The following is a 26,072-nucleotide window of genomic DNA, read 5'->3' as shown; positions in this document are numbered from 1 at the left end:
TCTGCCTTGAGACTGAGACAGGATATCAAGGCGATGAATGATGTGTTTAAAAAAAATACTACAGTATTGACAGGGACACTGTTGACCCCCCCCCCTTTTTTTTAAATCAGGTTAGCTATGATTGATTTGGGCAAAATCCTGGTCCCTCACTCACACCTCACCTATTAAAAATTACAGTGCACAACTGCAACAACACATCTCGCTATAATCACAATCAATGAACATACTTCCTGTGTACTTCCAACCCCCTTCCTTACATATTACAGAATAAAGAATGAATTACAGCACAGCTCAGTTATTATCATTCATCAGCCAGTAGTAAGATGCTGGCAGTTCCAGGGCAAGTGCTGATTAAAATAATCAGTATCAGTATCTTGTCAAGTACATACCAAGAATAAAATATCATTGTTTCCCAAACCTTCATTTACTAGTGGTGGCCCGCAACAACTTATTTTTGACCACCACAGACTGATTTGGCGATAACTGTTGTGAATTCTTCATGTTTATGCAGTCTTATTTTGAAACTTGAACGTTTGAAAGTGTCACTTCCACTTCCTGTTTGTGTGTCTGAACACTGGCTTAAATCATGATTGACAATGTGAATACAAGCAGAATTTTTTTTGTATTAAAATTGTATTATTTAAAAAACAAACTAATTTTGTTAAGTGGACTAAATTTCTAAAAGTGCAGCCCATTAAGCTATCCTGTACATGGTGCATGGGGTCTCTCACCAACGGACACTTGATGAGGCAATCCACTTAGCCTCTTAACCCGCAATAGCCCTTAAATTACTGACTTCATTGCAAAATCAATTTGTTAGAAATCAAGTTACAGTGAAGATTAGCCATGATTATAGATCTATTAACAACAACTTAAAATAGCTGCAAACTTTCACAAGCACGAATCAATAAATGAACTTGACCAAAACAATGTATTGATTATCTATGACCACTCGACTAGAGTCGAATCGTAACCAACAGAAGCCTTTGCACTACAAAGCATCAACACAACAAGTTGAGTAGCTGACATGTACAGTATGGTTTCAGTATGGCCAGACAGACGGGAGTGGCTCTTAGTGGGACCTAACAGGCTTGCTGGACAACATTCTTGTGAGCTGTGGGGTTTGTCTGATGCCCAAACAGCGAAATAAGACGTGTTGTCAAATGGCCTCGGTTTAATGTAGAAACAACCAATCACAAAATAACATGCTGGTAAATTCCTACAAATTGGTGACAAGCAAGACAGAGGCGCCTGTGAGTTCTTTTAGACGGGGGTTAATATCATGTATTGTTGAAAATAGCAATACGTGCTTTCATGTTAGTGTCTACAAAAGTGTCCGATAAAACCAGAAAAAGACACTAGACTTGTCGATAGTCAGTTTTTTTGAAAAACAGAATCTAGAGGGGTCTGAATACTACGACTACGTCGCTCAGTTGGCAACACTGAGGCCCCTTTGCAACGTCTTCTTATTCTCTGGCAGACCAGGTTCTTATGAGGTGTGTTAAAAAGCAGAGTCACAATGCTATCTGCTGTATGGAATTGGCACAACAAGCTGCATTCACAGACAGTCTCATTGCAATGTGTTTATGAGCGAGGGCAAACAAGTAGTGCCAAATGCTAAATAATAAACACTGATTTACAGTACATTCAGTGTTTATCCCCTTTGTGAGAGCAGCAGCGTGGCAGACCGTATTGCAATCGCTCCTTCAGAGTTACATTTCACAGACTTTCATAATAGAAAGCACTAGAAAAACTCCACAAGTCAGGATTAAGAAGTGTCATACAATTCCTGGGATCGCTCATCCGCATGTGATACTGAGAGCAGATGACAAATTGTAACGGCACGGCCATGGTCCATTCAATGTTTTTCATACTCAACATACAATTTTAATATGCTTGTATGCTTCAGAGTTCTCCATTTTGTTGCATTTTCGAGTTCAGTCTGTACAGTACAGATAAATAAATAGATATCAGGTTCTCAATAGTATTTCAAATGGGAGGGGGAGCGGGGTTAAAACAGTTCTGTCCGCTGTGGGGCATGGCAGAAAATAATTGAGAACCACTGTTGTAACTGAACATAGGATACAGACTGCAGTCACAACTCCAAGAAATGAAACCAACCAAAAAGCCCTGTGATAGACCCATATTTGTCAGCATAAATGATACAGAAAACATGAATGAATGGGAAACAAACCCAGAATAATACCACATAACAATTCAAAATGTTTACTATAAACAAGAGATAACTCTGGTATGCTGCACTGCACTAACCCGACATTTAAATAACATTCAGAACATCCGCCGGTCTTTGGGGAAAGATACCAACAAAAGCTGAGCCAAAAATTGATTGTGCAGCAGTTTGCCGCCACAAACAAGCCATTTAGCAACCTCACCATGCTTTGCCAGAGTTGTTGCTGCAGACAAACAAAGTTCAAAACACTGGCCACACAGAGAGCAGCATGGTTTGAGTTCAAATCTATTACAATGGCCAGCATATTTGGCGGCAATTCACGACCGGGGTTTCCCAAACTTTACACTGGGACCTAATGTGGGTCAATTTTTACTGGGTCAGCGATTGCGAGAGTACAATGCTGAAAGCTATTAAATCAATTATCAATTAGGCAACTTCCTGGTACAGGATTTATTGTAGTAGATTTATCATCACCTTACGTACAGTATATGTCAATGTTATAGCAATACAGTCGTCGCTTGTGTTTAGCGGTTAATTGGTTGAAGACTCGACAGCGATAAATGAATTTCTGCGGTATAGGATTCAATGTTAATAAATGGAATATTTTCATAGTTACCTCTTTAGAAAACCTGTTTTACGACTTTTTAAATACAGTTTTTAACATATTAGAGCCCTGTATACAAGAAATTACACGCCTACAGTCCTTTTACACTCCCATTATTCATTGTTTACAACACATTGTGCAACTCTTATGCTACAGGGATTCGAGACGGCCGCTAGCTGGCAAGCTAACCGGTTAGCCTCAAATTTATTTATTCTAAACTTAAGAAGCCAAAAACGTACCACTTCCACACGGAATGGGAGGAGACCTTTTTTTCACTCCATCATTTCAGACATGCCATGGCTGACTTCATGAAGTGTTAAGGTAGTGTAATATGGTAAAGTCTTAATTTTTTGTCATTACTGCCACCTAGTGACCAAAATACTACATATCACCTGTATTTTTTGACTAGTAATAGATCATAGCCTAGCATGAAACAGCGATCAATTATTAATTACTTTCTTAAAAAAACGCAATATAGCGGTGTACAATATAGTATGGTTTTTTTTTGCATGTTTGTCACACTTAAATGTTTAAGATCATCAAACTAATTTAAATATTGAGTCAATTACAACACAACTGAACACTAAATGCAGTTTTTAAATGAAAATTTTTATTATTAAAAAGGGAGGAAAAATAAACCAAAACCTACATGATCCTGTGTGAAAAAGTGATTGCCCCCTAAACCTAATAACTGGTTGGGCCACCCTTAGCAGCAACAACTGCAATCAAGCATTTGTGAGAACTCGCAATGAGTCTCTTACAGCGCTGTGGAGGAATTTTGCCCCACTCATCTTTGCAGAATTGTTGTAACTCAGCCACACTGGAAGGTTTTCCAGCATGAACCGCCTTTTTAAGATCATGTCACATCATCTCAATAGGATTCAGGTCAGGACTTTGACTAGGCCATTCTAAAGTCTTCATTTTGTTTTTCTTCAGCCATTCAGAGGTGGACTTGCTGGTGTTGATTTCAGTTTTAGGCCATAAACAGATGGCCGGACATTCTCCTTTAGGATTTTTTTGACAGCAGAAGTCATGGTTCCATTTATCACAGAAAGTCTTCCAGGAAGCAAAAAACAGCCCCAGACCATCACACTACCACCACCATATTTTACCGTTGGTGTGATGTTCTTTTTCTGAAATGCGGTGTTACTTTTACGCCAGATGTAATGGGGCACACGCCTTCCAAAAAGTTTGACTTCTGTCTCGTCAGACCAGAGTATTTTCCCAAAGGTCTTGGGGATCATCAAGATGTTTTCTGGCAAAATTGAGACGAGCCTTAATGTTCTTTTTGTTCAGCTGTGGTTTTCATCTTGGAAGTCTGCCATGCAGGCAGTTTTTGCCCAGTGTCTTTCTTATGGTGGAGTCATGAACACTGACCTTAACTGAGGCAAGTGAGGCATGCAGTTGTCTTTTGTGACCTCTTGGATGAGTCATCGCTGCCCTCTTGGAGTAATTTTGGTTGGCTGGCCACTCCTGGGAAGGTTCACCACTGTTCCATATTTTCACCTTTTGTGATAATGGCTCTACGACCATTTCCTGACTGACAGATCTCAATTACTTTCTTTCTCACTTGTTCCTGAATTTCTTTAGATCTCGGCATGATGTCTAGCTTTTGAAGATCTTTTGGTGTACTTCACTTTCTCAGGCAAGTCCTACTTAATTGATTTATTGATTGAGAACAGGTGTGGTAGTAATCAGGCTGGGGTGTGGCTACAGAAACTGAACTCGAGTTGATAAACCACAGTTACCTTTTAACAGGGGGGACAATCACTTCTTCACACAGAGCCATGTAGGTTTGGATTTACTCATCCGGCTCCTCTCAATGCGGAGGGGCAGCGGTTCTACTCCGAGCTTCTTCCGGATGACAGTGCTTCTCATCTTATCTCTAAGGGAGAGCCCAGCCACCCTACAGAGAAAACTCATTTCGGCTTCAATGCTATGTAGTGGTATTTAAAACCCGCTGTCATAGAAGACCAACAAAGTTTGTTAGTATATTGTGGCAAGATTGAGTTGCACAGAATATGGTTAGAGGCATCCTAAGCTTGCTTTAAACAGTGTTCCTTATTTAAACGCGCTTCGCGAAGAAACACTCTATGCCACCGAAGCACAACAAATCATGGTACGAACAAGTCAACACATATGGAATACACAAAGCAACTGCACCACACAGACTACATGGGTATGAAAATAACGCTTACACTAGGAGCGTAACAATTCATTTTCATCACAATTTGATTTGTATTACGATTCATGGTTGCCGATGCAATTGAGGGACGATATTGGTTCATTTAGAACAATACGATCCAAAACAATTCAGCAACTTTAAATCGATTCAGTAACTTTTTAGCCAAAAATTCAACCAGTGTGACTGTGAAATAAATACCTGGATACTGCGCAGTGCAGTTGAAGTTTCCTAGATTCCCGTGTTTTTTTTGGTAAGGGAATCCAGTGTATATCAATTATGGATATAAACAAACAAGTTAACAACAAGTAAGGGCAAATGCAGTAACATTTTATTTGAATAAAGTGCAACCAACACTTCAGGTTGAATTAACGGGAGGTTAAGCTTTTCTGCTCTCATTTTCAATATTCAATACATTTTGAATAAAAGTACAGTGAGTGCAACCAACATTTCAATAGTAAGTTTACCTGCTACTTCTGCTTTTGTTTTTCCAACATAAAAAACTACAATATTAATATCAAAACAAAGTGAAACCAACATCCCTTCAGGTGGCACTAACAGTAGGCTTACCTGCTACTTGCTACTGCAAGATGTGCAAACAGTCAGCGTTGTGTGAAATCCGATGGCGCCTTAGTAGGTGGTTGGAGAGATTTGTCGTGTTGCCATGGTAATTTACTTGACCTTCACATATCCTACCAACAGCGAGCGACTTATTTAGAACATCTCCCTCTTTGCAAAAGCCGAAGTGTTTCCACACACTGGACCGCAATGGTGGCTTAATTATTTCTCGTTCACCAGCTCATCCTCTGCCATCCAACACGCTACGTTTTGTTTCTTGCTGGCGCGTGGCGATGATGTCACAAACAGGCACACTAAATCGAGTAACGTTTAAGTGCTAAAAAAGATATACATCCATATAAAGCCTGCCATGCTTAAATCCAGTGTTTTATTTCCTAGTATTGATGCAATTGATTGATTACTTTTTAAACGATGTTAGATCGATATACAGTATGTCGTCTGGAATTGCAACTTGCCGAACACAGATCAATGTAGTTGAATTATAGGAATATAAATTGATACATCGATATAGAAGATGACTCGTTACACCCCTAGCTTACACAATAACATACAGGCAAAACTATATCTATATCTAGAACCTGCAAAGCATGCTGGGCAACCTCGTGCCCTACTGGCACATACTGTTATGAAGCACTACTTCAAATTGCACAGTCTTTTCATTAAATATAAGATATTTGAGGAATTTGAGGTGAAAAATTTATGCAATTTGGTTCGCTGCTTGTCATTAAGGTGTGATGGTGGATCCCGAAGCTAAACCAGTTGACAACCACTGGTATAGATAGAGTCAATGCCTGTCAAATCCTACAGGTCAGAGTTTTATAGTATTGTAATCCCCCAAGGAAGCACAAAAATAAAATCTTCGGCATGAAGACGTAATTCAGTCATGAAACGAAACCTGTAATTCTGGCCAACCTCCTGCTGGAAGTAGGATCATGTGGTTTGCTTATGCTTTGTGTTCAAATCAGGGTTCTATTTATATGTCATTCACTACAAGTCGCTATCCAAAGCAGCCAGAAAAGAAAGTACAGTAGTTGTATCATAAAGTAGTGCCACATAAAAAAGCAACAATGTGTTTCTAAAACACAGCAGGGAAGCAGTGAATACTTTTAGCATTAACACAAGTCACCGCATCTGAAAATTGTGAGAAATGTGTCTACATATAAACAAACAATCAGGTGTGGCAAAAAGTAGACGAATGTATTTTAAAGCCTTTTCCTGGGGAGTGGCAACAGCTACCATATGATACATTCCATAACAATACATCGTGACACGGTAGTCTTCTATGGGTGCTTTTGGAGGTGTCAGCTATTATCAAAACCAATAATCAAACATATCATATGAATTACAGTCGGTTTAGTCAGGTTTCTTCCCGATATGTCCTTACCATCAACAAAAACCTAAGTGTCACGGTAAAATGTTCCACACATACAGCGCCCAGTCAAGTTAGCCGTGGTTGTTGTACACAGCAGACTAGCTAACAACTCTATATTACTTTGCAAGATGATTTACAAATCTATACTCTGTTTAATTCAGTCCACTTTTAACAAAAATAAAAGAAGCACGCAAACAAGCAAGTTCAGTGTGATTTCAGTCAGAGTAAGGAGGCAGAAAACCGTCGTCGTGCTGTCGGGTCAAGGGGGCGCTATAAGAGCCTTTAGCTCTTGAGCTAATGCTAACTTAGCTAGTCTATCAACGAGAACAATCATTCCAGGAGACATTGTAAAGCAATAACGCCGTGCCTCCATACTGTCACATGAAAATAATCATATAAGAATAAAATGCGGTGGTTCTCACCTGTAACTCGGCACGCTCCACATCCCATTGTGCTCTCTCTACCTCGAATCGGGCCCATTCGTGCTGCAGGAAGTGTAAGATCCCCGGGATACTGTACTGCGCCCGAGCCGCCTCCCCTACGTCGCCATCAGGCAGTGGTCCTTTACCAGCGCCGGGTAAGACCGAGTTGTTATTATTATTGAAGAACACGCCGGGGCCCGCCTGTTCGTCCATGGCCGGGCTCGGTGGAATGAACTGTCCTCTTGTCTCACTGTTTCTTGTCGATAAATGCAAGCAGAAGGGGTAGAAGCTCTCGACAGCGTACCGTCTTCTCGAGTCCGGGGAATGAACTCACTTTCTGACAGCTAGCTGTCATCCAATGACGTCAGTGCAGAAGCCACGCCCATACATTGGCTGGCTGGGTGGGGGTCAGGCTCATCATTACATTACACCAGCAAAGAAACATGGAGAATGATCCTCAATATCCTGTATATTTATTGTGTCATTACGCCAGCAAAACCACTTAACACATTGGGAGTAAGCCTCAATATATATATTTATTCAACTATCAACTAATGATGTGGAAAAATCAATAACGCAACATGAAGATGAGGTCAATGCAACTTTATTTACATCTGAATGCAATCAGTGAGCAATAATCTATACCCGTTGTGATTGCCCTCAGAGGACAATACAAAAGTATTAACTAATCATAATCATATCATTTTTTACAAACAAATTGGTTGATAACTACTGTACTGTAGCTTTTAAATCATTTTGCGACTGTGTTCAAGATAAATGAGTGGGACCATTGCACATCCATAGTATCAAATTAAGCATGGCAGCTAATTCTGAAAAAGCTAAATTACAGAATAACCTTAACATTTTTTTAATATGCAGTGCTCACATTCAATATAAGACTAAAAAAAACAATGCTTATGGACTAATCACAATTAAAACATGGCATTGGAACATACAGAATTCAACAACAACATCAAATGGAAATTACTAGCGTAAGGCTTAAGGTGATGGAAAAATAAGAAAGGGCAATTAGGTAAAACAAAATTTAGCATGGGGAAAAAGTAGCTAATGTCTTGTATCAAACAAGCTGACGATACACCTGCACCATCATGATGTACAACACATTTTCCAGGGAAAACCCTTTCTTTGAACATTCATAAGAAATCAACTTGAATTTGTGAAGATAGGTACAGTACATTCAAGACACTACTTGATACAGACATCCTGTGGACACAAATCAAAGCAAACTTGAAAGAGAGATTAAAGTAGTCTGTGAGAGTGCAAAGAGCATTTGAAGGGTTTAGAAGAAACTTGTCTTGAGTTTGATGGTTGGTGCAGCTTGGACTGTTGGCTGAGCTTGCCGTGCTGAATCTTTGGCTTTGCTGCTGGCCTGGTTCGCCCGAACAGCAGATTCCAGACGGGTTTTAAGCTCAGGTGCAGCACCAATTACCATCTTGAAGGCAGCTGGATATAGAGGGCCGATACGCATTAAGTTCTGAAGGGCAAAGTCATGCAGGCCTTTGGAGGCTTGGGAGGCAGACGGAATGGCATTTTCATCCAAAAGGTAGGTGATGAGAGTTGGAACAAGGAGAGCCACCAACTGCACCCCTATAGGACACATTAAAAATTGATGTAATGTGTTGAAGGACAAGTGGCATAGAAAATGAATATGTTGATAATAATGAAATAATACACATTAAGTATTCATGTAGATGGATGCTTTTGTTGCTTGGCAATTCACAGACGGGTGATACACACACACACACACATGCACACACACACACACAACACCAAATTTGAACTTTGGTGGTCATTCAATAAAACACATTTCAATTAACTCATTCAATCCCAACCATTTTTCAAAATTCAACCCCTTCAGTACCGGCCATTTTAGACAATTTTGCACACAGAATATTGTGTGGCTATGGCTCTATAAACATAAACTACCAAAAGAATCACATCACAAAAAAAGCTTGTTTCTACCTTTTTCTGTTTTTAGAACATACGTAAGTTCTAAATGAATATATCAGTTCCCAACAATAAAAGGGAGAAAAACAACTTTTTGTGAAAAGATACTTTTCAAGCATAACTTTCACTTTGACACATTTTTTTGCTTTTGTGGCAGCTCAAATATCTAAACAACTGCACCATAACATAGACAACACAAAAAAGGGTTGTTTTACATCAAAATAATTTATTTGCAAATATAACACCATGAACTAATACAATTTTCACATTTGGAACTAAACTGTGTGTGTGCACGCATTGTAGGGAAACTTTAACGCATGCACATGCGTAACCTTTTGCACACTAAACTCCTCCCTGCTCTTACACATCCTCCTTGCTGCTTAGTGTGGAAATACAGTCAAACCTGTCTTAGCGGCCACCTTTATAGAAGGGCCACCTGCCTATAGCAGCCACTGAAAAATCCCCCCCAGCAAATTTACATGTTATAAACCCTGTGTATAGCAGTCACCTGTCCAACGCGGCCAGCAGCCACCCATTTTGTCTCCCTTGGTCAATATCTGACCTGCATATAGCAGCCAAATTACCAACTCAAGTAGAAGCTTCATGCACGAAAAAGTTTTGTTTTTCAATCAATGAAGGTGTTGTGTGTAGACTTTAATTACTGAGTCCTAGCTCTGTCACAATCATTCACAAGATCCACACAAACTGTCAGTTGTTCCACATAAAAAAGCCGTCTTCTTTTGAGCTTGCTATTTCCTGGTCAAACATGTAACTTTAAGAGCATTTGCACCAAAACATTACCGCAAAGTAGGCTGGGAACAGAACGTGCTCCCAGCGACGCTACAATAAAAAAAAAACATATGCTAGCATGCATGCGGCAGTGGGAGGAAAACTGAGTTCGGTTGTACTTAACTGAAGTATTTTATTAGTTATCAGTTATTATTAAGCCTCTAGCTTCCTTTTAGCAAGTAAAAACCTTGACTATGATTGCACTACATTGTCATGTAGACCTACAAAGTACACTTGGAAGAACAAGAGGTGAATAAATGTATTGCAACTGATGTGAAACTCATGAGGGGTAGGATTAAATAAGCTTTGCTTCTTCCTACTCCTTTTTGGACATGCAAAATTGTGAATTGTACTATGTGATGTGCTACTGTTTGACTCATGCATGTTCAGGATTAAAACCATGAACCATGATAATAACAAGCCTAGTAGTGCTGTACAACTTTTATCAGCAGTCCGCAGTGCCATCATTAACATTATTATTATTATTTTTTTCCCTTTTTCCTCTACTGGTCAACATTCAAACTGGACGCCAACCTGTCTATAGAGGCCACCTGTCTATAGCAGCCACTTTTGCAGACTCCCTCTAGTGGCCGCTATAGACAAGTTTGACTTACATGCAAAAGATCCATGCCAAGCTCTTATCAAATGCACTTCTGCCACCTTGTGGCCGTTTTTATCGCTTAAAACTGCACTGACAGTGACTTCTATTAGTGTGCAGTTGCGTCATCGCCTCTTTTTGCCTCTCACACAAAAAAAAACATAAGAGACCTATAAATACATCTTTGGGAGGGAGCGTTTGGGTTTTTAAAAACTGTATAAATACATCTTTGGGATTGAATGAGTTAATGATTAATTATATTACAATGCAGAATACAAGATCTTTGAAGTGCTAGTGGTACATTTCAAATTTGAGTAAAAATATCTATGTATTTTATATTAATGTTCTAGCTGTTGTACTTTAGTGTGAGCTGGATAGTCAGAGTGTGGTATTATCAAAAATCAAAATCCTCTGTGCAGCTATGCAATGGACTTTTCAGAGGATATGAAAAAAAGGTATGAATATTAATAGAACCAACATTAACAAAATTGTCAGTAAACTGGAGCTGGCATTCTACAAATAGTCTCTGACGCTCTTTTGTGCTGATCTAGTAAGCATCTACAGGCACTGAACTAAATACTTTAATAGATCCACTTTCCTGAAGCTTAACACTTAAATGGAAAAAAATACAGTACATTAGTGAGCCATTAAGCAAAGAGATACTTACGGTTCTGCTCCTCACCCATGCCGACCAGATTCTCTAGGACCTTGATGCCCTCCTGCACAGCCTGCAGCTCCGCGGTAGTTCTTGGCCGACTGCACTCCACTGCTTTCAGTTTCTCCACCATGAGGGGAGCCAGAGCATGAATGTATGGGGTAGAAAGGGGACGGCTGGAATGCTGAAACACTGACAGCAGCAGCTGGTAACACCTTGCCTGAACCTGTAGTAAAGCAACAAAACAGAGTGGAAAAATGACAAACGTGAACAAAGGAACCTTCTTAGTTTCAGGCACTTACCCAAGGATCACTGGAGTTGAGGGCATTACGGAAACGCTCCATGCAGCCCTTCTGCAGGACAGTCACCCCTACAAGTTCATTACTAGCAGACAGCAGGAATAGTGTAATTGCTGTTAACATGCTGATCTCATCCAAATCAGGCCTGGACTCATCTAAAGAAAAACAAAAACGTTTGACATAGAGCATGTCCTCTCCTGAGGGGTCATTATTTCAGAAGGGTGGACAGTATGCACAAACCTGGCTGAGAGTCCTCAAGTACAGAGGCCAGACTGCTTCTCACAAGGGCTGTCCACTGCGTCTGCAGGCTATCCACGTGAGCCAGTGGGGAGGTGATGATGGTCTTGATGCCCTGCAGCGCAGCAGACACAGACGTAGGTACCGAGTTGTCAGCAGTCTTGACTGCAGTTTCCCTCAGCACCCCGGTAATTAGGAAGAGGACAGTAGGTAGAATGGTCATGCTTCCTGTGAACAGAAACCATGACAACATGGACGTAAGTTCATAGTGAATAACACAAGAGTAAAAATAAAAGCACAATTCAAAAGTACAAAATAATTATTTTTCTTACAATAAAAGCACAGCTTTTGAAAACTATAAATAGCATTTTCTGGTATGACCGGCAAGGGTGATAAAAAAAATATATATTTATACACAGGTATATATCGCTTCCTGGACTCCACATAGATGAGTGACGATTATATTTAATAACTCTCTGTATTGAGCAGTGGCGGCGTCAGAATTATTATTCGGCTTTTGCAGGCTTATTGCTGAACAAAATGCACTTGACAGCTGACAAATGATTTTTGTGTATGTACACAGATCTTTGTGATGAGGTAGAAATACATACATCTTTACAAATGTATGTAGACATTGGGAAAAAAGTAACACTTCTGTATTTTGTATTTTTTTATTTAATTTAAATAAATTGAAATTTAATTATTTTGAAATTAATTTATTTATATATTATATATAAATATGTATTATGGTAAATATTATGTACATATATTATATATAATATATTAATACATTGATTTCAAAATAATTTCAACATTATATATAAATATGTATTATATTATAGTGTGTACATATATTATATATAATATATAAATATATTTACAATAAATCAATACATTTTAAAAAATGTTATTTAATATTTTGTAATAATGTGTCCTTGTGAGTTGGAGTATAGACTGTAGCAATGTAATACGACAAAATGTTGTATTTTTAGTGAGACAATATCATTATTTTGTTGAAATTTCTATCCTACATGCCGCATGGTATGTGTGCGTAAGTGCATGTCCTGTTGCAGAAACCCATACCAGCAGGAGAGCAGAGCGAGGGCAGTTCAGCCAGAATGGAAACTGTGTTTGCCACAAGGCGTGCACTCTCCTCAGGTAGTCGCTGAGGCCTCATCGGCACATGGCTCGGTGAATCTTTTACACGTGTATTGAGCTGTGGTAAGTGACGAACCAGGATGAAAACCAGCAGCTCCATTGCTGCAAACACCAAAGAGCTGCCTGGGACGAGCTCGCCTGACTGTCCTCCTTCCCCGAGGATGAGTGGAGAATCGATCTGGCCTTCGTCCTCTTTGCCTGTGAAAATACACATTCATAAAAACATAAATGAATACTTGCAGTACTTTTTTTTACATTTTCTGCAGAAACACAACAGTGACTCTACATAGTAAACACAGATGTAGAATATGATAGTTCTGACCCTTGTTGATCTTTTGTAGCTGCAGATGGTCTAGTGCAGCTTTTATAGTCTCCTGTACCACAGCAGTAACCTGGAGCTGGACAGTAGGCGGGTCCCGGGTCAACAGCAGTCTGTGAAGTACATTCAGGAGCTCCACTGCCAACAGCTAGAAAACAAAAGCAACATAGTTAATGACACTTGTACCCTCTGGCCTTGACATCAAAGATCTATTAAGCAAAACACGTTTCAAAAGATCCTCCTAACCAATCAACTCATAATCAGTTAGGCTATTCTTTGATGGAGCACTCAAGTGGCCTGTGTCACCTTGTAAAGGCACCAAATATCACATGGCCATGTTGTATTTATCAGATGTTTGCGCCGAGGAGATCCCGGCAAATGTGTCACTTGAACTACAACTGTGAAAGAGCTACAGGGTATACAGTGGTGTGAAAAAGCGTTTGCACCCTTCCTGATTTCTTATGTTTTTGTATGTTTGATATTTGTCACACTTAACTGTTTCAGATAATAAAACAATTTTAAATATTAGTCAGTGACAACACAACTGAACACCAAATGCAGTTTTGAAATGAAACTTATTATTAAGGGAGAAAAAAAAATCCAAAACCTACATGGCCCTGTGTGAAAAAGTGATCAGTGTTTTTTTGTTTGTTCTGTTTTGTTTTGTTTTACCTGGTCCTCTGCGATATGGGTCTTTGCACAGGCAGACTCTAGCAGAGTGGACAAGGCCTGGAGGCAGGACATGACATGCTCAATGGGTTCCTCAGGTCTGGGGAAGCAAAGGAACTCTATACTGACACCTGAAAGACCAATGAAAAAAAATAAGCTTAGGGCATGTTCACACAATTATTTTCCTTTGCTTTTCCACAACGTTTTCAGTGGAACAGGAAAGTGACGTCAACAAAATAATTCTTAATTTATTCATTTATTTATTTTTTAAAAAGGTGAATGCTAAATAACCCCATCCCCATGCTGTATGTATGAAGTCACAAAGGTGTCAGCTTCAGGATATTGTGAGCAACCAACAAAGGAAAACTACTACAGCTAATTGTATGTACAGTATGTACCTAACATTAGATGCATCCTGTCTTTGACAGACTCCTCAAAGGTCTTGGTGGTGGATGGAGCTCCTGTGTGGACGGCAGGAGCCTCTTTTTCCTCACAAGCTCCAAAGCCAGTGCTGCTTAACCACAAAGCCACAGCATGCAGGACAGGAGCCCACGAGCTGCGGTAATGGAGCCTCGCTGTGTCAATCGTCTCTGGAGTATAAAACGCTCCACCTGAACACACATCACGTAGGATTTTACATTTCTTGCGCAATATTTCGTTAGTGTGTCAAGCTACTTTAAATGTGTATTTCTCCCATTGTATTGCTAACAATGATAAGCCAAAAAAGAAACAATTTAGCTGGAGTAACGCCAAGCCCAAAAGTAGAATAAAAACGTAAAAGACTATGGCATCAACATGAAAGAAAAGATGGGAACCGGGCATCAAACAAAGAAGAGCATTTCATTATCTGATGTTGTACCATCAGGAGGCAGCTGACTGGAAAACTCAGCAGGCAGAGTGAGCAGAGCGTAGTCACGGAGCATGGCCAACCACAGCCGACTCAGCGAGGGCAGTTCAGGCTGCACTAAAGTGATGAGACTGTCAGGTGGAAGAACATCTGCACCCAGATCATCCTCTTCCTCATCTCCACTTCGGACTGGTTTGTCAGGCTTGACCTCTGCCTCTTTCTTTATCTTCATCGCCACCACATAAACCTACACAATAATATCCATGCATGATTATAATCTATATTCTTTACACAATTACAATTAAAACTGAACACACATCTGGTCTCAGGTCTCACCTCTGCCCATGCTTTCAGCACAGCCAGTTTCTCCATCGTGGTGGCACTCTCACTGTATAACTGACTGGATGAACCTTTCCCAGCTTGCACCTTGTCCAGTGATGAGACGAGCAGGTTGTGGACTCGCCGCAGGTCGTTGAGGTCACTTACAACACCACTACCAATCCAAGTGCTACACACCTGTGGTCACATTCAGCAATGAAAGTGGCCAAATTCTTCATTACAGCTCTCGATTTAGCTTGCGCTCTTTCATTATTTGATGCACATACACTCACACTGTACGTACACAACATTGTTTATGCGGATTGCACAGGAGATCATTATACAATTTAAAAACAATACTATTTACATACTTAAAAAAAAGTGTAAAAGAAAAGAGGTGTTATGATGAAATACTACAGACCAGCAGAATTTAAAAAGAAAAATGCACTTGTTTTGGAATTTTGTCCGTCACCCACAATCCTTAAATGAGACAAAAACACACGTCTTTCTCTTTCCTGTGTGTTCTAAAAATATAAAAAGAGATAAAAAGAGGCAGCTCATTACTGCACGTAACGGGATACAGCTATGCTGCCTACAAAGACCACTATTAAAACACCTCCAAAAACCTCCAAGAAGGTTTTAGAGTTTTACATCCATGCTGTACCAGGTACATTCATGATAACATGTTATACTTACAGTATTTTTCCGTGTTTTGGTCTTTTTAAGCATTACCGGAACTTCCTTCCGGGGGTGCGTTGATTTCACATAGCAACGCAGAAACGAACGTCCACACCTAGCGTTAACTTTTCCAAAGTCAAAACACAAACACAGCAGCAGTAGCAGCAGCTCCAATATGTAGTGTTACATTTTGGAAGTGGCCTGAGGCACTGTGTACACGGCACTGACGCGCTGCGTGGGAATGTGTGCTGAAGCTAGTCGCTAGCCGGCTAGTAGCGAGCCAGTGTGCTGTGGCAAAGTGTCAATACACCAGTAACGTACTTTGGTCAACGTAACAATGTTAATAATAACAACAATGTCGCTCTAGCTTGGTTAATATGCATGTCACATTATATGTAAATAAAGCATTGTTGGGGCTTTTTAGATTTTTTTCCAGAAGGCTTTATAGGCGGAATAAGTGTTCCCCATTACGTGCATTCTTAGCTGGGTCTTTTTTAGCTGTTTTTATATCTTTAGAATGCACAGAAAAGAGAAAGACATATGTCAATGTCTCATAAAATGATTGTGGATGATGGGAAAAATCCCCAAAAAACTGCATTTTCTTTTAAGAAAACAACATTACTATTATTATGGGGTTTTTTTTCCAAAACAGATCAGAATCACATTTAGGAGCTAGTAATACTAAGCAAGAAACTAATCTGATTATTTACCTGACCTCACCTGGCTCCTCTGTGCTCAGCCATATTTAAATTCTATGGGTAAATGTCCATGTGTGTGTGTGTGTGCGGTTGGGGTCACAAGTGGGGGCACTTCGGGTTGCATTTTATATGTTTGAAAAGCACTTTATGAATTAAGTTTGATTTGATTTGATTTACTCAAAATCTTAATATATTCACATTATTAAGTACCTTTGTTGACCTGTGATCAAGCTATAAAATAATGCAAAGGTATTGACTACAGGGAAAATAAGAAATCAGTTAATTGGAAAATATGACTAAAAAACAAAGTGTCTTACCTGGCATGCTTTAGCTGTTATATCAGATGGTGTATCAGGCGAAAAAGCAGGTCTGAGAGCAGCTCCAACCTAAACACATATGATCGACAGTTCAATGTTTACATGTAAGTGAATCTACAACTTATTTTGACATTTAATTGAATTGCTATAATGTTCTTGACTCACATTGGCCTGGTACTGTTCCAAGATAACGTGCCCTGGAAACTCAGGCTCGGGAACAGAGGCAAACTTTTTAATGATGTCTTCCAGGGCCTGCAGACCAGCCATCCTCAGCTGGTTACTGTGGTCTGTGGCAGCCATGAAAGCCATCCGTATGAGATCAGACAAATGGAGCACCAGTAGATCTCCTAGGCAAAGAGAAATGGGAAGGAAATTGAAGGATTGTGTGTGGAATGCATATGAATGGAAGGAATGTATCTTGAGTGAGCCATCCATTCATCAGTTAGAAAACAGTACGAAGGACTGTCTATTTAATCCTTTTGCAAGGCACTGCTCCACGTTCTGTGCACACTCCGGATTATACACTATATACCTAAATCTTTACTCAGTGATATGTGTCAGTGTTTTCCAAAAGGTGAGGAGTTTCACCTTTAGGGTTCTTAGCTTTGGCAGAACGGGCAGCTGCCAGGTCGAAGTGCGCTTTGTCCGCATTCTCACACAGCAGGATGATGCGGCACAAACAGTCTGCAGCAAACACTCTCGTCACCCAACGAGGAGCCACTGAAGGCTTGGACTTTTCATCTTCGCCTAGACCCGTGAACATGATGTCATCGTCCATCTCGTCTTTTTTCTCTGAGTCTTCCTCATCTTTTTCCACCTCAAATGCAACAGCTCCTCCTACATCTGAAAGGGCAGATGGACACACTCATGCGCTGAAAAGAGAAGAATTGCTTCATAGTAGCTCATCTTGATTTCTCAAGAGACAAAAAATTATAATGGGTCTTGTTCCTCTCCTTTGTAGAATCACCTGTTGTTGCTGCAAGGACATCCTTGCAGAGTTTAAGCCAATGGGAAAGCTTTTCCACAGCAAGCGATGACAGCATGTGGCCCAGCGTGTCATGAATATCTGAGCACAGTTTCCTGTCTGTTTCGTGATCCAGCATACCAAATAGTGCCCCCTCCAGACCCGTCTCAGTGATGTTCAGATCTGAACCAGGCACAAAGTCAAAAGAAGTAAATCCCCAGAGTCTCATTGGAAATTCTGACTGCGCAAAATGTTCTTGTCAGATTTGTACTCACATATTGCTATGTCTTTACCATCCCCTGCCTTCTTTGCCAGGCTCATGGCATACTCACACACCTCAGAAGCCTCTCTCTGAGCAAGTTGTCTCAAGCAGGCTACAGCAGCACGGCGCAGCAACAGGTGAGAGCTGCATAGATGCACCTGTGAAGGTTCCCGTCATATGGCAAACATATTACTCCAACAGCAATAAATAAACGCTGTTATTAACGCTAACACTCCAAAGACCAAAGACCAAATTTAACAACATCCATACAGAGTGAAATATGTATGATAAATTCCCAGTCATCTTACACAAAGACAGGGTACCAGGCTTGAGAGGTTGACATGACGAGGAGCAAACATGTGTAACTGCTGTAGACATGAGATGGCAGCTGCTTGTACAAGCGAATCAGAATGATCCTGCATTATGGCGCAGCCAACCAGGCAGGACGAACGGATGGTGGATATGGTGGCACCATTTCCTAAATAATAGGTAGGTAGAGGCGACAAAAAGGACGGAAATTAAAGTTGGTAATACTACCACCTGCTGGTAGGGAAAATCGAGTGCAGTTGAAGTTTTTTTTTTTTTTTTATCTGATCGCTTTACCTTGTAATTCTGGTCCAACGGTAGTGATGAGCGCACCCAAACAACGACCCAAACACTGATGCACCTCTGTATGCGATGGGGGCACTGTGAGGAGCAGGGTAAGGACCAGGGACAAGGTGGGCTCCACATAGCCTCTGTACATGGGACCACTTGAGTCCACAATGAGAGCCAAAGAGTGCAGAGCCCATGTCTGTTATAAAATAGAAAGTATTTACACAGAGATGTTATGAATGTAGTGAACAGTTAAGTTTTACCCTTGATAACAGTTCAGAAAGAAATCAGATACATATGTGGAAATATTGTAGGTTTAAACCACTCCCAAAACCTAGATAAATCTTTTCCTGCTGAGTATTTTACTGTACCTGGACCTCATGAGAGGATCCATCCTGGGCCAACGCCAGTAGGATGCTAACACTGGTCTTTAAGTGCTGGCCAGAGCCAATCCCTCCAACATATCGATGCAGACAGCCGAGAGCCAGTGAATGACCCGTCCTTGACACCACATCACGGGCTGACTTTAGTCTGAAAACAAACAACATGAGAAAATAGGGATCATTTTAAGTCACAACTGGAGCTAAAATAAAGAAAAAAATTAACATGAAAATGTAATATATTTTCTTTCCAGAACTGGGGGTTATTTTACCAGGGCCACCAGCGAATGCTTGAAAAGCAGTGATTAACTGATTTAAAAAAATGTACAGGTACCCACCACTAATGAATAATAATTTAAGATGATCGATGAACAGACGGAATCAGTTATATACTGTATAAGTTTCACTTTTGTGCAACTACGGTGTATTTAAGGACTGCCGAACAAAGCGCAAAATCTCAACGCTTGACGAAAAGACATAAATATGTAAAAGGCTTTTAACAGTGGTGCAAGTATGCTGTACATTTTACCTGTATTGTCAAGTGTTTGTAAAAAGGTGAATGAGATGTGTTCTCTGTGAAAAACTGTTTAAAAAAATATAAAAAATCTTTTATTGACAAAAAAAATCTGAGAATTTGCAGGGCCGTGATTGCTGAATCAAGTATCAAGTATGCAGGGATCCACTGTATACTGCTCGAATGCTGACTAAGTCTAATCTCAAAAGGAAGGAGAGTAAAAGACGTACTTGTCAAAGCTGGTCTGTGCCATTCTGGCAATGAAAGTAGCTTCTCCCACCACTTGAGCCATTCTGCCGAGGGCCTCACCGGCAGCGCAGCGCAGGATGGGATTTGGATTGTCCAGGGCCCCCATCACCAGGGCCAGAGCTGACTTGCGAACCTCCTCTGGGCCCAAACTACTCTTGTTCTCAGCCAAACCCTTCAAGCAAGGCATAAAAACAGAAATGCTGCTTGTCAATGTATACTAGAAGAATAAGGAAATACGATAGCCTTTTCTTATGATGGCTACGATTTGTCTTACCTTGAGAGCACTCAGCACGGCAGTGAAGATGTTCAATTGGACAGACTGCTGACGAACACCTTTAGCCTGCTTGATACATTCTGCAAAGTGGTCTAGCATCTGCAACCTAAAACATGTAAGGAAAGACTGATTAAGGTAATTATTCATTTACCTAGTATCACAGTTAAACAACAGCAGCGAACATAAACAAATTAAACCAAAAATAATATTCAGATTGTTGATGAGTATTACAAGTACAGTTGTCCCTCGGCACTTTCAGTTCAAATTTCGCAGCATCAACCTATTTTTTTCAAAAATATATTAATAAATCACACGTTTTCGTGGTTGAGAATGCCCTATTATTAAACATATGCACATTAAAGCAAATGTTAGATTCCCCCCCCCCAAAATTTTCAAGCATAAATTAATTAAAATACAAAAATATAAGGCATTTAAAAGATGCATTCAAAGATGTAGTATTATACACTAGTCACTAGATGTCAGTAATGTTACGTTTTATGGCAACACACATGAGCACAAGTCTAATTTATGTCATAAATGGCTTATTTTCTGTTATTATGCCTACTATATTGCGAGTGTAAAGGTGATGGGGTGTTATTTTATGTCTAGAGGGCTCTAATAATGTTATTTAGAAGGTCGTAATCAGGTTTTCTATGCTCTAACTACGAAAATATTCCATTTAGAAATAAGTCATCTTACTTCGCGGAAATTCACTTATCATGATCGCGTCTGGAACCAATTAACCATGATAAACAAGGGATTACTGTACTAGTTCTCTGTACTCAATTGCTCACCTGTGTTTGAAAGACACATGGGGGAATACTACACCAAACAGAGCCACAGAGGCATCTATGACTGACACTCCCAAAGGGAGCGGCCCTGGAATGGCTTCACCAACAGGCACTCGCAAGTAAATGGAGGAAGGATCATGCTCCAGAGCCCCGCTTCCAGACGCACTGTTAGGCTGCAGCTATTAGGCAACAATAATAGTTTGGAAATCAATAACTTTCTATCGTGGCCCTGAGACCAAATTAAAAACAATCAGTGGTGAAAATGAAAACAAAATATCTCCATTTACAGAGCACACATGGTGATATATTTTTAATCGACAAAATTCTTTGTCATTCTACCTGATCCTCTATGGACTTGTGGTCAGTTTCCTGCAACCAGGAGCCCATGAGCACACTGTCATCATAGTGACAGAGGGAGCGCAGCAAAGAGGTGGTGGTGTTGGACGAGTTGTCGGTCAAAGTGAATTCTGCCACCAGCTCCCTGAGGAGGGCATTGAAGATGCCTGCAAGAGTACAGTACAGGTTTTAAAATACAATGTATTGATTTGTTCTTAAAAGGGAAATCAGCACCGCTGTAGAAACAATGAGCCACGCACTGTGAAAACTACTGTGAGCGTGGACAGTAAAGTACCATATTCAAAACCACAAATTCATGTTTGTAACAAAAGCTTATTGGCACAAAAATGTGGATAGGGACAACCCTAGTTTTACATGCATAAAACAATTGTAAATGCATATAAATACATACATGTATATACATGCATATAAATGATGAATGAAAGGGAGAAATGAACATTTCAGCTTATTTTTACCTTCATTAAAGACATGATTGTGGCAGAGAGCTCAACCACATGTTCATTTATCCCTTTCATTCATCATTTATTTGTATGTACTGTATATATATGTATGTATTTAGATGCATTTCTAATTGTTTACTGCATGTAAAACTATAATGGTAAAACATTTAAAACGTGTTTTGTATTAGTATTTTTAGCTTTCTGGAATGGATTTACATGATTTCTTCTGGGAAGAATTTATTTAGTTGACGTCCGTTTCGGTTAGAGTCGGACCTTTTGGAACAAACTAATGACGCTGAACAGTCTGAATTATTATTTTATTTTTTTTAGGAACATTCCTTATTGCCTAAATTGTAGCATTAATAGTTCTATCTTGTAGCCTCGTTCCTGATCGCTTCTGAACGATGCTGGTACACTGCTTAGGTCTTCTTGCCTTGCCTTTGTCCGAGAGGCAGGGTGTTCCCAAACAGGAGACTTTACTGCTGGAAGAGGTTTTCAAGCTCTGGCTTCTCCTTGGCACTATGACTTCCGCTAGCCAAAGGCTGAGCTGCACTGTAATTGTTCACGGAGCAAAGACCTTACTATGGTCTACACCTATGACGTACTGTTACACCCCTACTAATTAGTGGTGATGTATTTGACTAAAACTAAAATCAAAGAATTCAGTGTTGCAACATGTACACATAATTCTTGTTCAGGCAAGCACAAGCACTGAAACCTACGCTTGATCTGATGCACCACAAACTCTTGCTAAGAGTTATTGTAGTGTCAATTGCTATCCAGCTTGTGAGTCATTCACCTGCTTGTGAGAGTGAGTGGGAGGACACACTTGATGCGGTTTACCTAAACAGAATTGGTTACATCACATCTTTCAAACATAAATAAAAATGTCCTACCTTCATATGTTTTAGGAGGTAATAGAGCCAAAATGTCGTACAGCCTGAGTCTCACCATGGCTGCACTTGCTTTCAGATGTGCGCCATGGACTTTAATAATGGCAGGGACACTGAGGAGTAACCATCACAACACAATCTATTAGGAAATAGTCAACATATGTGGAACAAAAGTAACAATAATGAAGGCTTCATACTCACTGAGATATCATAGTCATAGCACATTCAATGGGAGTCATCAGTCTCCGAATGACATCTTCCGTAAGCAGCTCGGGACAGTGGGCCACAAAACTACGCATGGCTAAAACAGGAAAAGACAGGATCAGAGTGTGTTGACGTTGAGTGATATCCAGTGTAAAGAAGTAGAAGTGTCTTCGTTTACCACAGAGTGCTCCAGCTCGGCCTTCCAGGGTCACCTGCCAGGTAAAGGAGTCTCCCCTGGCTTTTTCTGCCTCCAACTCCTTCTGGGAACGAGGGAACACGTTCCTCCACAATAACAGCATTTTGGGAAGGTGATAACGCACCAAGGAAGGACCTGTGTATACATACAGATGCAGTCAGACAGAAAGGGGGCTTCTGCTAAATCCCCACCAATACAAAGGATGACAAACTGTGACACAAACCCAAGGTCATGAGGGCACCCAGCAGCAGCCATCCAGCCTGTGTGCGCTGCAAGGAGAGTCGGCTATTCTGAGCCGCTGTCCGCAGGAGGTCTTCAGCTATACTCACCACCAACTACAATATAGCAGTTTTATTTTACGGTGAGGTCAAACATTCAGAACAAAAATGGAAGTGCAGGATCGACAAGTGTGAGTTAAAAGATCTAAATTGATGTCTCATAATATTTCATTCACACACCTTGCCCTTAGAGTGTGGGATTCCCAGAGGGCACTGGTGTACACCTCCAAGAAGGGCCGCCATTGCAAAGCTGTATCCACTCACAGCCTCGGGTGAACTCTTGAGATTGTTAATTCTCTCAGCACAGCGGTCCAACAGCGGGGTTAACTGATAGGGGAGTGCCACGGCTACACAGCGCAGGCACCAAGCTGCAGCCAAACGAGCTGCCATGCTGGGGTGTAGCAGCACTGAGGTCACTGTTTCAAGAAGTCCTGAGGAAGATGACATTACAAGCAGGACCAGAGATGTACTTTAATGTCAAAATAAGTTGATTAGGTATGGACTGTACTGAGACTATCATGGCACACGTCTTACCTATGGAAGGCTCCTGGATGAGAGGCGAAGCTGTGGCACTCAGACTCTGAACAAGGCTGCCTAACTCTTTTAGAGCACACACCATAACATGCTGACTGGCCGAAACATCAGCTGCCCCAGTCTTGTTCTCTCCATTGAGGTCATTCACAACTGCTTCTGAAATAAAATGTTCCAGAGAAAGGCAAAATAGATACTGTATATTTTCGAGAACACAGTGGGGCAACTTCTATAAGTAGATAATATGACCAGCATTGATGTAAACATGGTCCACAAAACTAGCCTGAAAATTATCTTCTTGTTGACTCTGAAAACTGCATGAAAATGTGTTTCAACAAATTAAATGAGTCTCATCATTCCACATTAGATGTTTTAAAACATAATTTGCAATCTTCAGCAACCACCCTATCCCTATTGTGAAAAATGCTGAAGAGCACACTTTAGTATGTGCCAAAAGTTCACTGGTCTGCATTTTCCAACTTTTAAAGGTTGGAATATAAGCCAAGTAAGAACTTTATCTAAATGCCATCAACAGTAATCCTCAGGACTTGAATATCAAATAGAAATTACTGCAGGAAACAAATTGTGCACATGTATGCATTTCATTAAGTATAGACTATGAAAATAAAAAAGTCACTTATAGCAGCACATTTTACAGGTTACAAAGCACAATAGCCTAGGAATCACTATCAAATGAAATGAATGAAAAAATGGATGGTGAAAGATTATTAGCAATTATCTATCAGTGCTATAAGTGGAAATGGCTTGTTCATGGTACGAGTGTGCACATTTAATGGCCTCTGCAGCTTCTGTATTCAGTGACGGTTATGTGATCTGTATACAGTGTTCCCTCGTTCCACCGCGGGTCACTTTCGCAAACTTGCTGTTTATCGGACTTTTTTAGTGCAATTTTAGTGGGTTTTTTTGTTTGGCTTTTTTTTTTTACAGCGTATGAACACTGTTACAGGCAAGAGTGTGGCGCTTTAAGAAGAATTTCATTGTGGGATGTTGAGTGTTGTAGTTCCGTGCCTTAGTACAAGGCAGCGGTGTCTCTCTATTCTCTCTCTTCTGTCTGCACCGGCCATTGTTTTCTGCATCCTGACTGGTGTGCCATCGCTTGTTGTGGTCATGGCTAGCAAACTAGCTAACCTTGTAAACTGCTTGCTAACCCCAATACTGTAAACAATAGCAGAAACAGAAGAAGTTGACCGTGTGAGAAAATACGACGACAGGAGCAATATGTTTTAACAAGCATACAAAAACGCTACAGCCGAATGGCACCACTAAGACATTCATAGGAAATAATAATTCATAGGAAATAATGTGAAATACGCATTAGTCACTTAATAATTTCTTGTGTCCAACCTAGTAGTAGGTTGATCATTAAAACTCAAATGAAATTTGAACTTTGAGAGTGTTTAAACAAGACAGAAATGTGAGAGAATGTTAATGCCTGAAAAGTGTACGAGGGTGAGGGGTTTTACAACCTTAAAACAAAAATGTAAAAAAAAATATATAGTTGGCGACTTTGCAGATTTCACTTATTGCAAGGTAATTAGGGAACCTAATCCCCCGCGATAAACGAGGGAACAGTGCATCTGAATATATATCTCTATATATCTGAATATCTATATCTGTAGATGTGAATGTATAACGTGAAAAAGAAAGAACTCACAAGCAAATGACTGTGAAAGGAATGCCGCATGAGCAAATCAGGTGCCAATTTAGCAAAAATGTCTAGGTATGATAATGATGAGATCAATAGGAGGCAATGTATGTAACACGAGCACAAAACATGCAAAATTTTCAGAAGCTGAATGGAAAGTGAATTCCGCTGGATGAGTACTTGTTCTGTAATACTCTGAACAGTGACCCCCCTCTCCCATCCTCCTTACCCACAGCCCTCATTTGCTTGCTGATGGCTTGGCAGATTTCTTTGCCAGCTGCAATCTGCGCCTTCTCGCCGAGTAAGCCGCCCAGGGTGGCACGTAGCATGAAGGAGACACAGCGCCTTGAGTACACAGCTTCAACATGTGTCTGGGTGGCCCGTGGGTGAGACACGAGGTCCAAAACGTGGGAGAGGAAGGTGGCAAAGTTGCGCTCCAGCCACTGACCACCAAGTGTAGTCACAAATACAACATAAGCCTGAGGAAAAGGAGGAGGGGTGTCAGGTGGCAATATAAGATGCATAGCTGTTATATATATATATACTGTATATATATATATATATATATATATATATATA

General features: G+C 40.3%; 2 protein-coding genes across 6 annotated transcripts in view; both read right to left on the bottom strand.

Annotated features, from left to right (window-relative positions):
* Positions 1–7,691, bottom strand: part of LOC129193686 (striatin-like) — a 38,753-nt gene extending 31,062 nt beyond the window's left edge. For both annotated transcript variants that reach the window (XM_054798152.1, XM_054798151.1), the window contains exon 1: positions 7,351–7,691. In XM_054798152.1, coding sequence (XP_054654127.1) covers positions 7,351–7,563 — 213 coding nt within the window. In that variant the 5' untranslated portion in view covers positions 7,564–7,691. The remainder of the gene's footprint in view (positions 1–7,350) is intronic.
* A 198-nt stretch (positions 7,692–7,889) lies between these two features.
* Positions 7,890–26,072, bottom strand: part of heatr5b (HEAT repeat containing 5B) — a 30,826-nt gene continuing 12,643 nt past the window's right edge. For 3 of the 4 annotated variants that reach the window (XM_054797952.1, XM_054797951.1, XM_054797954.1), the window contains 29 exons: positions 25,723–25,972; positions 23,831–23,986; positions 23,477–23,727; positions 23,242–23,353; positions 23,001–23,153; positions 22,820–22,919; positions 22,622–22,731; positions 21,268–21,431; positions 20,932–21,107; positions 20,138–20,243; positions 19,845–20,035; positions 19,092–19,251; positions 18,730–18,919; positions 18,435–18,604; positions 18,140–18,284; positions 17,868–18,047; positions 17,489–17,743; positions 17,066–17,247; positions 16,901–16,969; positions 15,226–15,405; positions 14,902–15,136; positions 14,441–14,653; positions 14,046–14,173; positions 13,377–13,521; positions 12,980–13,252; positions 11,900–12,124; positions 11,663–11,814; positions 11,373–11,586; positions 7,890–8,958 (listed from right to left, as the gene is read on the bottom strand). In XM_054797952.1, the coding sequence (XP_054653927.1) occupies positions 8,651–8,958; positions 11,373–11,586; positions 11,663–11,814; positions 11,900–12,124; positions 12,980–13,252; positions 13,377–13,521; positions 14,046–14,173; positions 14,441–14,653; positions 14,902–15,136; positions 15,226–15,405; positions 16,901–16,969; positions 17,066–17,247; positions 17,489–17,743; positions 17,868–18,047; positions 18,140–18,284; positions 18,435–18,604; positions 18,730–18,919; positions 19,092–19,251; positions 19,845–20,035; positions 20,138–20,243; positions 20,932–21,107; positions 21,268–21,431; positions 22,622–22,731; positions 22,820–22,919; positions 23,001–23,153; positions 23,242–23,353; positions 23,477–23,727; positions 23,831–23,986; positions 25,723–25,972 (5,193 nt within the window). In that variant the 3' untranslated portion in view covers positions 7,890–8,650. The remainder of the gene's footprint in view (positions 8,959–11,372; positions 11,587–11,662; positions 11,815–11,899; positions 12,125–12,979; positions 13,253–13,376; positions 13,522–14,045; positions 14,174–14,440; positions 14,654–14,901; positions 15,137–15,225; positions 15,406–16,900; positions 16,970–17,065; positions 17,248–17,488; positions 17,744–17,867; positions 18,048–18,139; positions 18,285–18,434; positions 18,605–18,729; positions 18,920–19,091; positions 19,252–19,844; positions 20,036–20,137; positions 20,244–20,931; positions 21,108–21,267; positions 21,432–22,621; positions 22,732–22,819; positions 22,920–23,000; positions 23,154–23,241; positions 23,354–23,476; positions 23,728–23,830; positions 23,987–25,722; positions 25,973–26,072) is intronic. The other variant, XM_054797953.1, reaches the window with a different exon arrangement.

This window comes from Dunckerocampus dactyliophorus, chromosome 14 (assembly GCF_027744805.1).
Source record: "Dunckerocampus dactyliophorus isolate RoL2022-P2 chromosome 14, RoL_Ddac_1.1, whole genome shotgun sequence".
NCBI lineage: Eukaryota > Metazoa > Chordata > Actinopteri > Syngnathiformes > Syngnathidae > Dunckerocampus > Dunckerocampus dactyliophorus.
Note: the sequence above shows the minus strand (reverse complement) of the source record. Positions and strands in the feature narration are given on the sequence as shown.